Here is a 15,030-nt window from a genome sequence, read left to right on the forward strand (position 1 = left end):
TGTGAAACACGATAAAAAATGGTTACCAGCAGCAAACTTTTTTGTTGTGTAGACTGACCCCTAATTGTAACTGTGTAACCAGTTTGGCCAGTTCTTCATTACAGCTTTCTGTATAGGACAATGTCTCAGAATGCACTGTGCAGAGTACACTGCAGAGCCCGGCCTGACCCGGTGCACTGAGCTGTGCAGTGGCGTGGCTGGCTCCAGCTGGGTGGCACGGCTGTAGCACCGCCAGCCAACAGTGCTCCAGGCAGCGCAGAAAGGGGGCAGGGAGCAGAGGGGGTTGGATAGAGGGCAAGGGAGTTCAGGGGGTAGTCAGGGGGCAGGGGTGTGGATAAGGGTCGGAGCAGTCAGAGGGCGGTGAATGGGGGGGTTGAATGGGGGCAGTGATGCTGGGGGGGCAGTCAGGAAGGAGGGGGGGTTGGATGGAGCGGCGGGGGGCAGTCAGGGGCAGGGGTGGCGGGGGGGTTAGATGGGGCAGGAGTCCCAGGAGGGTGCCGTCAGGGAGCGTGAAGCGGGGCGGATAGGGGGCGGGGGCCGGGCCACACCACACCTGGCTATTGGAGAGGCACAGCCTCCCCTAACCAGCTCTCCATATAATTTCTGAAACCAGGTGAGGCCCTCAGGCCAAAAAGTTTGCCTGCCCCGGTATCAACCATTCCTTATCATTGGAGCAGTAGTTCTGTGAACTGCTGGCAGCTACTAAAAGACAAAGGAAAAAAAATATATCTATCTAGGCATTTTAAATGTGCCTTTCACCATAATATTTAGGAAACAAATGTTCTCTGAGGAAAAAAAATATTTTTTAAAAACCTTCAGAGATTACTCATTACTCTTAAATGAACAGGAACACTCGGTCCCTTTAAAATGGAATTTATAACAGCACAGTAAAGTCAGTTTAGGACCCACCCACACTGCAAGTCTAAACACACAGAGTTGTCTGCTCCATGGTTACAAATGTATTTTTTAAATAAATATAACCTATATCTACTTTACTGTAGCATATGTGACAACACAATCATCATAAGGCTTTCCCAATCTGAGTGGAGATACTAATTTAATTACAAAGCTTCCTTTCCTAATATTTGTTTAGTATACAATATAAAATTGAGTTTTCAAGAACAGCCTTTTAGGCCAAGAGCCCTGTTTTCAAGTGAGACATGATGCAACAATTTCATTACAAATATTAACAACAAAATCCTCCTTCTTAAGATAAAAATTTACTACTTTTGGAAATGAAGAAAGGTAAATAGTGTCCCCTAGGGATCTGTACAGAGACCAGTGCTGTTCAACATATTAATAAATGATCTGGAAAAAGGAAAGGAGTACTTGTGGCACCTTACAAACTAACAAATTTATTTGAGCATAAGCTTTCGTGAGCTACAGCTCCCTTCATCAGATGCACAGCTCACGAAAGCTTATGCTCGAATAAATTTGTTAGTTTGTAAGGTGCCACAAGTACTCCTTTTCTTTTTGCAGATACAGACTAACACAGCTGCTACTCTAAAACCTGGAAAAAGGAGTAAGCAGTGGGTGGCAAAGTTTGCAGATGATATAAAATTACTCAAGATAGTTAGGTCCAAAGCAGATTGCAAAGAGTTACAAAGGGATCTTAACTAAACTGGGTGACTGGACAACAAAATGGCAGATGAAATTCAATATTGATAAATGCAAAGTAATGCACATTGGAAAACATCCCAACTCTACATACAAATTGATGGGGTTTAAATCAGCTGTTACCACTCAAGAATGAGATCACAGAGTCATGTGGGTAGTTCTCTGAAAACATCTTCTCGATGTGCAGGAGCAGTCAAAAAAAGCTAGCAAGCAGAATGTTAGGAACCAGGGTAGATAAAAATCAATTTTATTTTTTTTTTAAAACTGATTTTTTTTTATTTAAGTCGGATTTTTTTTGGATAAAATGCTTTTTGAGGAAAAAAACCTAGCTAAAGATAGTTTTAATTAAGATACATTATAGCTCAAAGATCTCTCATCATGGAATACGGATTATAAATTCTAATTCTATAGTATGAGACAATATATATTCATATAATGTTTAAGAAAAGTTTTGTAAATGAGTTCCAATAGTTCATGAATTAGTAACCCAATTTTATGGGGTTCCAGAGGCTTCTGTATACATTATTTAGATTAATCTTCCTATTTACCCAATGGGACTCAGTGCTAAGTCTAGAAGATACCATCAGAGCTGCTTAGTTTTGCAGTTCCAAACTGTGGATTTGTGTCTCCAGAGATAACATGCTTGTTAACAGCAAAAATGGTAATAAATAAATATATAGAGGTGAGAAATAACAGACCTCAACCCTATTGTCCCTCTGCAAATTTGTGTACACAGAGTCAATCCCTTACCTCTCTCTGAAAGTGCAAAGTTTCAAAAAGTTAAATGAATAGAAGATTGTTGTGGGCAGAAAAGATCTGGACAAGAAGAAGCCTGGAGATAAATGTGAGAAGGGAGGGACAGGCAGTAGAAACAAAAGTGAAACTGTTTGAGCAGCATATTCCAGAAGTCTTGAGGTCTTTCTGAGTGTAGCCTTCATTGATTTGAGATCTACCATACCATTCTCTCACTAGAAGGGAAAACCTATAATGGCAGCAGGCCATAAAAGAGACCCAGTTTGGGAATATTTTAATGAAGTTCCTCTACCTGTGGATAAGACAGGCATGCGTGCAAAATACAAACAGTGCAACAAAGAAATGCAAGGCCTGAATGAAACAACATCATGAGAAGTGTTCCTTCTCAGGAGGAAGCTGCGCTGAAGATGATGAAAGGAACATGTCTGAACATGCAGGATCTTCAGGTTGGTAAACTTTTTTATTTCATACTTCTTTCTTAAGGACCAGCTGTCTTCCTTCTGGACTATTCTTGAATTCTCATGTTTGAGCAAAAAATATAGTAGTTACTCTATGGTATTATCATTTTAGATGCAGTTGTGATAAAAAATAAATAGTTGAAATAGGCAGATCTTCCTTTTACAAGTTCACCTTTAAAGTAGTACTGTGTGTCAATGAATGCAATGAGTAATACTAAATGAAGTATGGTGATAATAATTAAATAACTGTATTGACTTATTTTGTTTAGGAGAATCCATCCGCAACATACAGGATTCTGAAGACTATCCATCTTCAAGATCACCATCATTTTCTATAGTTTCAGAGTTATCTGCCAAAGATAGCATTTCAATCACATCATGTATGTCACATAGCCACAGTATATCACCTGTAGCAAAAAGAAAAAAAACATCTCCATCATCCAGAAATCACCATAGATAAGTTTGTGATAAGAACCAGCAGATTACAGAAAGAGGTAATTGATGAAAGAATTGCTTGGTTTGTTTATGCAACAAACTCTCCTTTCCGTATGATTGAAAACCCACACTTCATTACCACGGTTTAGTCATTAAGACCAGGATAAAGTCCACCCAACCAGAGCAGATGTCGCAGGCAAATTGCTGGATAAAGTGTATGAAAGAGAAATCGAGCAGTGTGCAAAACATCTAGAGGGTGAAATTGTTAACCTGAGTCTTGATGGGTGGAACAATGTCCACAATGATCCTATTGTATGTGCTTGTGTGACAAAAGAAGAAAGGAATGTCTTCCTTACAGAAACAACTGATATATGAGGAAATGCACAGCAGAATACTTACAGGAAGTAGCAGTAAAAGCTATAACAAACTGAAAAAAAATTCAAATATCTAGTACGTAGCTTGGTCACAGACAATGCTGCAAACGTATTCAAAATTAGAAGAAATTATTTAGAAGAGATCCCAAGCTAACGACATATGGTTGCAGTGTTCATTTGATGCACCTCCTAGCCAAAGACTTCAGTGTTCCAGAAATAAAAGCTAATGTTGTTGAAATTGCAAAATACTTCCGTAACAACTGCTATGCAGCAGCTGCTTTAAAAAAAGTGGAAGGAACCAAACTAACGCTCCCCCAGGATGCACAATGGAACTCAGTAGTGGACTGTTTTGAGCACTATATCAAGAACTTGCCTAATCTGATGACAGTTTGTGAACAAAATTGTGAAAAAATAGATGTCAATGTCACAGATAAAGTTCTCAATATTGGGCTTAAGAGAAATGTTGAACACATGCTGAGTATCCTGAAGCCTATTTCTGTAGCCTTGAACAAAATGCAGGAAAACAGCTGTTTTATTGCTGACGTTGTTGAAATTTGGAAGGAACTGAGTGAGATCTTAAAAAGAGAAATATGCAATGACAGAGTTAAATTACAAGCATTAAAAAAACGACTGGGACAAGCACTATCTCCAGCTAATTTTCTTGCAAATATTCTCAATGCTCGGTACCAGGGTCAAACCTTAACTGCTGAAGAAGAGGAGTTGGCTATGAAATGGACATCCAGCAATGATCCCTCCATAATGCCAACTATAATAAACTTCAGAGCTAAGGGTGAACCATTCAAGAAATATATGTTTGCTGATGATGTTTTAAAGAAAGTCACACCAGTGAACTGGTGGAAGTCACTTAAGCACTTGGATTCAGAGACTGTTGAAGTGATAATCTCACTTTTAACAGCAGTAGCTTCTGATGACGTAGAAAGAATATTTTCTTCCTTTGGACTAATTCATTCCAAACTGAGAAATCGTTTGGGACCTGAAAAAGCAGGAAAGCTTGTTTTTCTTTTCCAGATTATGAAAAAAACAGGAAAATGAAGGCGAAGATGACTGAGTAAGCTGCAGAAGCCAATATTTTAAGTTTCTCATGTTGACCTGGCTGACATAGCCGATTTAATTTTTGTTCTTTTTTTTAAAAAAAATATTTTAACTATTTTAGTTAAAAACAATTTTAACAAAAACAAACCAGATTTTAAAAAACTTGAATGTTTAACTAAATTCAAAAATTCATATGTTTGTTTTGTTAAAATATTATATGTTTGCTGTTGAAGAAAAAAATCCAGAATACATAACATTGTCATTTTAGTTAAATAAAACAATTTAAATGTCTGTCTGGTGATGTTCTCCTCCTAATACAGCATGGTAAGAAAATTCTCCAAATATTAATGATTAGCCTGCTGAATTAGAGATAGTTCACCTCCCAATGACTTCATAAAGATCTGCTTCAATTTCCTTTGGTAAATGAAATAACCAAACAGTCATTCATTTTCTGATATGGCTGTAAAACTAATCTGAAAAGTTTTCAAAATAAATCACTTTAAATATGTATAGTGTGTACCTTCTAAAAATGAAGCCTTCATCTATCTGTGAGTTGTGAAAAATATGTATTAAGGTTATAACAACCAACAAGAATGCACTTTTATGTAAAAATCCATGATTAAATCAAGTCTTCCTGACTAGTGGTTTAAATCAATTTAATTTAAATCAAATCCACCGTTAGGAATTGTGGCGGTAGGGATAACTCAGTGGTTTGAGCATTGGCCTGCTAAACCCAAGGTTGTGAGTTCAATCCTTGAGGAGACCATTTAGGATCTGGGGCAAAAATTGGGGATTCGCCCTGCTTTGAGCAGGGGGTTGGACTAGATGACCTCCTGAGGTCCCTTCCAACCCTGAGATTTTATGATTAGGAAAAGGATAGATAATAAGACAGTAAATATCATAATGCCACTATATAAATCCATGGTATGCCCACACCTTGAATACTGCGCACAGTTCTGGTCACTCCATTTCAAAAAAGATATATTGGACACCGAGAAGGTACAGAGAAGGGCAACAAACATGACTAGGGATATGGAACAGCTTCCATAGAAGAAGAGATTAAAAAGACTGGGACTATTCATCTTGGAAAAGAGACAACTAAGTGGGGAATATGATAAAAGTCTGAAAAATCATTAATGGTGTGGAGAAAGTGAATACGGAAATATTATTTATTTCTTCACATAAGATAAAAGCCAGGCGTCACCCAATGAAATTAATAGGCATCAGGTTTAAAACAAACAAAAGGAAATATTTCTTCACAGAATGCAGTCGCCTGTGGAATTCATTGCCGGGGCGGTTTTGAAGGCCAAAAGTATAACTGGGTCCAAAAAAAGAATTAGATAAGTTAATGGAGGATAGGTTCCTCAATGGCTATTCACTAACCTCAGGTCAGGGATGCAACCCCATGCTCTGGGTGTCCCTAAGGCTCATACTGGATAATAGAGACTGGATCACGTGATAATTGCCCTGTTCTGTTCATTCCCTCCGAAGTATCTGGCACTGGCCACTGCTGGAAGACATGATACTTGGCAAGATCTAGATGGACCATTAATGTGACCCAGTATGGCCACTCTTATGTACAAATATTACAAAGCTTTCCCCCCCCCATTAAATACTGTTTTCGGGGGGGGGGGGGAATCTGCTTAATTAATAAATGAAACATTCACAATGTAGCTCAGTAACACAGTCTCCATTGCTTTGTAGAATTCACAATAATCTCATCCTTCAAAAAGATCAGGATAATGATTTTGATAGAAGATTTAAATACTACTCAGGAGAATCAAACAAACAAAAAGCACCCTACACAAGCCAAGAGGAGAGTGGGAAGGAAAGGAAAATGGAGGAAAAACCAGAGACCCAAATAACCCTAAGGGGGAATGAGAAATAAGGATCTTCCACATTAAAAGTTTACATCAAACATCCAGATTCCCAGAGTCATCCCTACTCAGAGGGGAGACACAGCGAGGGGCCCCGGAGACCCTACAGAAAACACACAGTCTCCAGGAACCCCTCAGAAATACTTCAGGAGGACAAAGTGGGCAGACACTTAGTAAAAGTGACAGGTTTCAGAGTAGCAGCCGTGTTAGTCTGTATTCGCGAAAAGAAAAGGAGTACTTGTGGCACCTTAGAGACTAACCAATTTATTTGAGCATGAATTAATGATTGACAGCTGTGCTGCTCTTGCATCACCCTCCCTACCACCAGGCACCTGACGCCTTGCAAGAACTAGGGGCCAATTTCATCATCATCCCCCGCCCCCACCAGACAATGACAGGGGACACGGGGGGGGGGGTTGTATCATCCCCCAGTGGGCCCCACGGGGGGCAGAGGGGGCGGGTACCCCACTCGCCTCAGGGGAAGGGGCGCCTCCACTGTGCGGAGGGGGTGGGGAGTTGCACTGCTCTCCCAGTGTGCCCCAGGAGCTTGGGGGGGGACATTAAGCCCCCGTTCCCTGCCCCCGCAGGGAATATCCCTCTGGGGCGAGGGGGCCGTTGCGGTGCCCTTCCCCCCTCGGCAGCTGGGGGCACTTCCCTGCCCCCCCGGGTTCTTGCCGAAGTCGGGGACGGCGGCTCCCCTCACTCACCGTCGTACTGCGGCTCCGGCCCTTCCTCGGGAAACTCGATAGCGGGCGGCGGCAGGTTGGACCCCATGGCCCTAGGCCAGAGCCTGGGCCGCCGTTCCCCCGCAGCGCCCCCGCCACCTCTCCACATGGCCGGGACCTCTGGGACTCAATTTCCCGCCGCAGCCTGGCAGAGCGACCCGGGGCGGAGGGGGCTGGAATGTACCGGCTCCTTCCAGGCCGAGCTCGCCCAGCTGCGCCCTCTACCGGGTCCCGCCGTGACGCGCCAGGAGTCTGCCTCGGTCGACCTCGTGTGGAGCGGGGTTGCCGGACGGCCACCTCCCCGCACCCGTAGGGATCGGGGGCGCTGACCAGTTCCCGCTCTGCCCCGAGGTGCTGGAAGTAGGAGTGCTCAGCACCCCCGCTATACAAATTGTTCCAGCCATTTCCCCCACACAAACACACACCCCTAGGGGCCAGGGCCCGAACACATCCCCACAGGCCTCTGGTGGATAGAGGCTCTGGCTAATTTGATTCCTACACATCTGGGAGGCAGGGAGCTGGCTAATTCCCCCCCACACTCCTTGGGGTGGAGAGATTGACATGCAGATTATACTCACCCTATATTACATCCTGTAATGCTGGGGGTTGGGATATCCCATCCCATACTGCGACCTTCAAGGGGCTTGGGCATCAGAATAATTCCAGTGCAGGCTGCATTCATTGGATCTGGGGTACTGAGATACAGACTAGTTCCACTCACACCTGAGAATATAGATATTGACAGGTCAGTTTTTAAATTGTGAGATCTTTGGTGCATGAGGTGTTCCTTTTTATTTGGAAAGCACCTAGCACATAATGGGCAGTAGCAGAAATTAATAATACATATAACTATTATAATATTTTCAGAGTTCAATGCATCAAAAAATTGTGAGGATTATTAGTATCTGTCACTCCACAAAAAGTGGCACGGAATCCTTTTTACCAAACACATGGTGATGTCCTGAATCAAGTGGAACCATGTTCCCAGACTGAACTTTTCCCAGTTTTGAGCACACAATTATTTTAAATTGCTAACAGCTTAATCCCTTACAAATTCTAACCAAAATGATCATATATAATCTTATTGTAAACAAATGCAGTATAATCTGTTACAGTGTATATGGTAACACCCATTGTTTCATGTTCTCTGTGTATATAAAATCTCCCCACTGTATTTTCCACTACATGGATCTGATGAAGTGAGTTGTAGCTCACAAAAGCTTATGCTCAAATAAATTTGTTAGTCTCTAAGGTCCCACAAGTCCTCCTTTTCTTTTTGCGGGTACAGACTAACACGGAAACCTGTCAATTATAAAAATTTCCCTCTGATCCCAAAAAAGGGTCAGTGCCTCCAGTAACTATTAATTACAATGAATGTTTCCTTAATTATCCAAAACCATGCTTCAATTAATTTAATTCAGCATCCCCAGCAATATTAACATATGCCAAGGTATTAAACATTATGGCCTGATAATAATGAGAGGTAGCGAGCACCAACAGTTCCTAATGAATTTACCACACCTGTACAAAAAAAAGAAGTATTAAAAGGAAGACACAAAACCTTGATTTATGTGCTGACTAAACAAGATTGTGATTCAAGTAAACAGCATTACAGTATGAAGCACAGATAATTTTCAACTATGCACAAATTACAAGCATATGTAATGTACTGGCTCCTGTGTCTCTCTCTGTGTTAGTACTGCTCTCTGTTGCCCATAATAAATCAAACCTACTCAGGCCAGGTCTACACTACAGAATTAGGTCAATGTAAGGCAGCTTACGTTGACCTAACTCTGCAAGAATCTACACTACAGCATTGCTCCCACAGATGTAAGTCCCCCACTACACCGACCGAATAACTCCACCTCCACGAGAGGTGTAGCACTTAGGCTGATATAGTTAGGACAATGTAGTGTCTGTGTAGACACTGCATTACTTATATTGCCTGTCAGCACTACATGGAGCTCTGAGCTGAGAGCCTGACTGCCCAGGGCTGAGAGCCCGCTCTGTCAGCTCTGTGCCAAGCCCGGGCTCTCAGCTCCCCATACTGCTCCACTTGTTACTCTTGGGAGAATTCTGTACCAAAAAATTAAAAACTCTATGCCAAAACAAAAATAAAAATTCTGTGTACAATATTTTAAAATTCTGCAACATTCTGTATATTTTATTTGTCAAAATAACACAATATAATCAAACCAGTTTCAATTATTTTGGTAATTTATTTCATAATATCTGTCAACAAGTATGTCTGTAACAATACAGATAACAAATATTCAGGAAATATTTTTTGACAAATAGATTCCTTACTAGCCATATTAATACAGAACTTTGAGTAATAATTCATTTAAACTACAATACAGGTTTATTTTCCATACCCCTCAGAAGCAGTGCAAAGGCTTCGGGAAGTCAGGGTAACAGAGGAGCTGAGGGAGAGGGAAATAATTGCTGGGAAAGAGCCTACGAGTGAACCTGGAGGGTTGTTGGGTGCGAGAACTATGGAACAGATTTTTTTTCAGGGGGTAGGAATTGTTAGGGAGTTGGGGAGCTTCCCCAATGCAGACCCTTAGCCTCTCCCAATCAGTCAAGCACATCTGCCCCTGTCCCGATCTGTCCCAACACCCTCTCCCCATTCCCATGTGTCCCTGCACCCCCACTCAGCAACCCTTCCTCCCCTGTCCCCATGTGTCCCTGCACCCTCCTCCCCATCCCCATGCATTCCCTTATTTCCATGTATCCCTGCACCCGCACTCAGTCATCACATACCCCCCCACACCACTCCCCATCCTCATGTGTCCCCACACCCCCATTCAGCCACCCGTGCTCCCATGCACCCCCCTCCCCCATTGTCCTTGCACCCACACTCAGCCACCCCTGCTCCCATGTGGCCCTGCACCAAAACTCCAATTCAGCCCCCACCCCAATCTGTCCCCCCAATTTGCCCTTCTCAATCCCAGTTCATATGACCCACAGTAGCCTCCTGTGCCCCATGCTGTCCATCTGCCTATATTCTGTGCCTTCTCACGTTGCCCTTCTTGTCCTCCGTTATCGGCTGCTGATGGCTATGGCCGATGATGAGCTGGCTGCCCTTGGTTCTGGCACCACAGCAGCTGCCCCCTACACAGATGAGCTTTATCCTCATGGTAGAAAGTTCCATTGTGCCAGGGGAGCAGAGGTGTGGACAACTTTTTTTCATCACAAAAGTTTAGGTGATCTTTTAGGTATGCTGGGTCCGGGCTATTGAGAGCCTGGAAGATAAGGACTAGGACCTTGAACTTGACTTTATATTGTATTGGGGCTTTTGTAAAGCATTTTGACACATATTATCTAAGTGCTAAGTAGTATTCAGAAGGAAAACATTTACCAATAAAATAAAGACAAAACCACAGCATTGATTCTGACGTAGAGCACATATTTACATCTTGTAAAATCAGGTGCTATATGCAGAAGAAGGTGGTTCTAAAGGTGACCTTCAAAAAAAAAAGGGGTGGGCTGGGGTGGGACTTTCACTTTTTTAAAAATTTGTAATCTACAAAGAAGGCACAAAAGATTTTTCTATTGTTTGTTAGGAAGGTGGTTTTCTGTTTGTTTTTCATATTAAAAATGTAAATTATGTCTACCCTATTTTTCCTGGAAACCTTGTACATGACTGAAAAACTATTAGATTTACAACATTATGGACACCATCCAAGTGAAACTTGATTAACTGATAAGGAAAGTTATTTGTATCCATACTGTTTAAAATTCTTTTGGTTTTTGTTTGTTAACACCTGTTTTATTCAAACATCTAATAGACAATTGGGAGAAAAGTTCTTGTGGTAAAGTTTTAAAACATCTGCCCCTTCAATTCAAGGCTGAGAGTGTTAATCTTCCTCTCTGAGACATGCACTGCATTTTTTAGCAAAACCAGGGAAGACCAGAATTTACATTCCTGAAATTTCAAAAGTAAAAATCTAAGCAAAAAAAAAAATATTTTTTGAGGGTGAACAAAAAAAAATCCCTTTCAGATCTTTGTTCAGTATAAAAAAACAAAGTAGGCATAAGCATTTTTTCCATTATAGGTCACCTTCAAGAGAAGACAAAGGTCATTAGAGCTATAGTAAAGAAAGACAAAACAGAACATCAGAATCAGTCAGCACTGATTCTTGACAAACGCACAATTTAGTGGAGAGGTTGGCAAGAGTTGGGAAAAGGTTAAAAGACACAGTTTTCACCCCTTATTTATATATATTTAATTTATATAAACATATTTAAGTTGTGCCCATCCAGAGGGCAAAAACAAGGATGGTGTCATGGTAAGGGGTACACTACAGACCACCTAACCAGGAAGAAGAGCTTGATGAGGCTTTTTTTAAACAACTAACAAAATCATCCAAAGCACAGGACTTGGTGGTGATGGGGGACTTCAACTACTCAGACATCTGTTGGGAAAATAACATAGCAGGGCACAGATTATCCAACAAGTTCTTGGAATGTATTGGAGACAATTTTTTGTTTCAGGAGGGGGAAAAAGCTACTAGGGGAGAGACTGTTCTAGATTCGATTTTGACAATTAGGGAGGAACTGGCTGAGAATTTGAAAGCGGAAGGCAGCTTGGGTGAAAGTGATCATGAAATGATAGAGTTCATGATTCTAAGGAATGGTAAGAGGGAGAATAGCAAAATAAAGGCAATGGATCTCAAGAAGGCAGACTTTAGTAAACTCAGAGAGTTGGTAGGTAAGATCCCATGGGAAGCAAGTCTAAGGGAAAAAACAATTGAAGACAGTTGGCAGTTTTTCAAAGAGACATTATTAAGGGCACAAAAGCAAACTATCCCACTGTTTGGAAAGGTAGGAAGTATGGGAAGAGACCACCCTGGCTTAACCAGGAGATCTTCAAGAGTCCTACAAAAAGTGGAAACTAGGTCAAATTACAAAGGATGTATATAAATAACTACCACAAGTATGTAGGGACAAAATTAGAAAGGTGAAGGCACAAAACGAGCCCAAACTAGCTAGAGACATAAAGGGTAACAAGAAAACATTCTACAAATACATTAGAAGCAAGAGGAAGACCAAGGACAGGGTAGGCCCGTTACCTTCAATGAGTGGGGGGGGGATTACAGAAAATGTGGAAATGGCAGAGGTGTTTAATGGCTTCTTTGTTTCAGTTTTCACCAAGCAGGTTGGTGGTGATTGGATGTCTAACATAGTGAATACCAGTCAAAATGGGGTAGGATCAGAAGAGGCTAAAATAGGGAAAGAACAAGTTAAAAAATTACTTAGATGAATTTGATGTCTTTAAGTCACCAGGGCCTGATTAAATGCATCCTAGAATACTTAAGGAGTTTACTGAGCCATTAGCGATTATCTTTGAAAAGTCATGGAAGACTGGAGAGATTCCAGAAGACTGGAAAAGGGCAAATAGAACGCCAGTGTATAAAAAGGGAAATACGGACAACCTGGGGAATTACAGACCAGTCAGCTTAACTTCTGTACCTGGAAAGATAATGGAGCAAATAATTAAACAATCAATTTGTAAAGATATAGAAGATAATAAGGTGATAAGTGACAGTCAGCATGGATTTGTCAAAAACAAATCATGTCAAACCAACCTGATAGCTTTCTTTGACACGGTAACAAGACTTGTGGATGGGGAAGCAGTAGATGTAGTATATCTTGACTTTAGTAAAGTTTTTGATACTGTCTTGCATGACCTTCTCATAAACAAACCAGGGAAATGCAACCTAGATGGAGCTACTATAAGGTGGGTGGAAAACTGGTTTGGAAAACCGTTCCCAGAGAGTAGTTATCAGTGGTTCACAGTCATGCTGGAAGGGCATAACAAGTTGGGTCCCGCAGGGATCTGGTTCTGTTCAATATCTTCATCAATGACTTAGATAATGGCATAGAGAGTACACTTATAAAGTTTGCGGATAATATCAATCTGGGAAGGGTTGCAAGTGCTTTGGAGGATAGGATTAAAGTTCAAAATGATCTGGACAAACTGGAGAAATTGTCTAACGAAAATAGGATGAAATTTAATACGGACAAATGCAAAGTACTCCACTTAGGAAGGAACAATCAATTACAAACATACAAAACGCTGTTGCAAAAAAAGTGAACATCATTCTGTAGGTGCAGGTGTGTTGTAAGCAAGACACAAGAAGTAATTCTTTCGCTCTACTCTACACTGATTAGGCCTCAACTGGAGTATTGTATCCAGTTCTGGGCACCACATTTCAGGAAGGATGTGGGCAAATTGGAGAGAATCCAGAGATGAGCGACAAAAATGATTAAAGGTCTAAAAAACATGACCTATGAGGGAAGATTGAAAAAATTGGGTTTGTTTAGTACATAATAACAGTTTGCAAGTACGTAAAAGGTTGTAAAAGGAGGAGAGAGAAAAATTATTTTTCTTAACCTTTGAGAATAGGACAAGAAGCAATGGGCTTAATTTGCAGCAAGGGAGGTTTAGGTTGTACATTAGGAAAAAATTCCTAACTGTCAGGGTGGTTAAGCACTGGAATAAATTGCCTAGGGAGGTTGTGGAATCTCCATCACTGGAGATTTTTAAGAGCAGGTTAGACAAATACCTGTCAGGGATGGTCTAGATAATACTTAGTCCTGCCATGAGTGCAGGGGACTGGACTAGATGACCTCTTGAGGTCTCTTCCAGTCCTATGATTCTATGTATAATACACCTCCATACTACCCGACTTATTCCCCACCCCCTTCACACACACACAAAATTAATTCTAGAAAATAAATCTTGGTCTTCACATTTTTGCTGTAGTTGTCTTTTAAAAGAATGGAAACAAAATCATATATTCCTATAGCAAAACTACCTGTGTTAATAACAACACTTGGAATGACTAAAACAGAAAGTATGTTTTTAAATCTAATTTATTTTTCCCTAATTTATATAGTTTATTTTTTTAATTTCTCTTAGTTTGAATAGTATTTGTAGTTAGTTTCTTTCTTTCTGACATGGTAGCACAATACTCTAATGTTTGGGTTGGAAATACTGATGGGGCATGTTTAACACAATAACTGGTTTATGTCTATTAAAATCAGCAAGCAAATAATAAATATTAATAAATAATACTTTCCCCAAAACTTTTATAAAACTTAAATTTAACCTAAACTGCCTGATAGTGTAACTATTTATTTCTTAGGATGTTTTCTTTAATTAAAAAAAAGTGGCTAGTGATTTGTGTTTTTAGAAATCAGAGAGGAGCAGGAACCTTATGTAGTCCTCATCAGCCATCTGTATCAAGCTACACAAGCAGCTAATGGGACCACCACTTTCTCTGGGGACTATTCAACTTGAAAAGTCAGCAGATAGCAAACTGAGAAAGTGACTAATTAGAACACTTTTGCAGGACCCTGTAATTGAACATTACAACTAATGGCTTGTGTCTTTTCATGGAACATTATACAGGTTCAAAATGGGTACTCTGGTTCACTTTAATGTTCACACTCAACAGATTTTTTTTTCTGACAGGGAGCTTACTGTGCCCTGTCAGAAACCTTCATCCTTCAATGTGCCTGCTCTGTGATATTGTAAGTCTTTGAAAATGCTGCAGTTTAAAAATCTGAATTCTTCTGTCATCCAAGAGCTGCCATTCCGCAGATCAAAACAGCCATTAGCTGTTTGAACTCTAAGGTTTCCATGTAGCGGTCATAGGTTTTGGGACCATCTGCAGAGTGGCATCAGCAGGATCCCATTTATCCATACTAGCCATCAGATGTGTATGTC

The 15,030-nt window shown here is 40.8% G+C and overlaps 1 protein-coding gene across 2 annotated transcripts in view; it reads right to left on the reverse strand.

Moving 5' to 3' along the window:
* The window catches only part of EIF2AK1 (eukaryotic translation initiation factor 2 alpha kinase 1), a 37,602-nt gene extending 30,168 nt beyond the window's left edge, over positions 1-7,434 (reverse strand). For both annotated transcript variants that reach the window (XM_077827462.1, XM_077827461.1), the window contains exon 1: positions 7,275-7,434. In XM_077827462.1, the coding sequence (XP_077683588.1) occupies positions 7,275-7,401 (127 nt within the window). In that variant the 5' untranslated portion in view covers positions 7,402-7,434. The remainder of the gene's footprint in view (positions 1-7,274) is intronic.
* Positions 7,435-15,030: the final 7,596 nt, after the last annotated feature.

The sequence above is a fragment of the Eretmochelys imbricata genome, chromosome 10, assembly GCF_965152235.1.
Source record: "Eretmochelys imbricata isolate rEreImb1 chromosome 10, rEreImb1.hap1, whole genome shotgun sequence".
Taxonomy (NCBI): domain Eukaryota; kingdom Metazoa; phylum Chordata; order Testudines; family Cheloniidae; genus Eretmochelys; species Eretmochelys imbricata.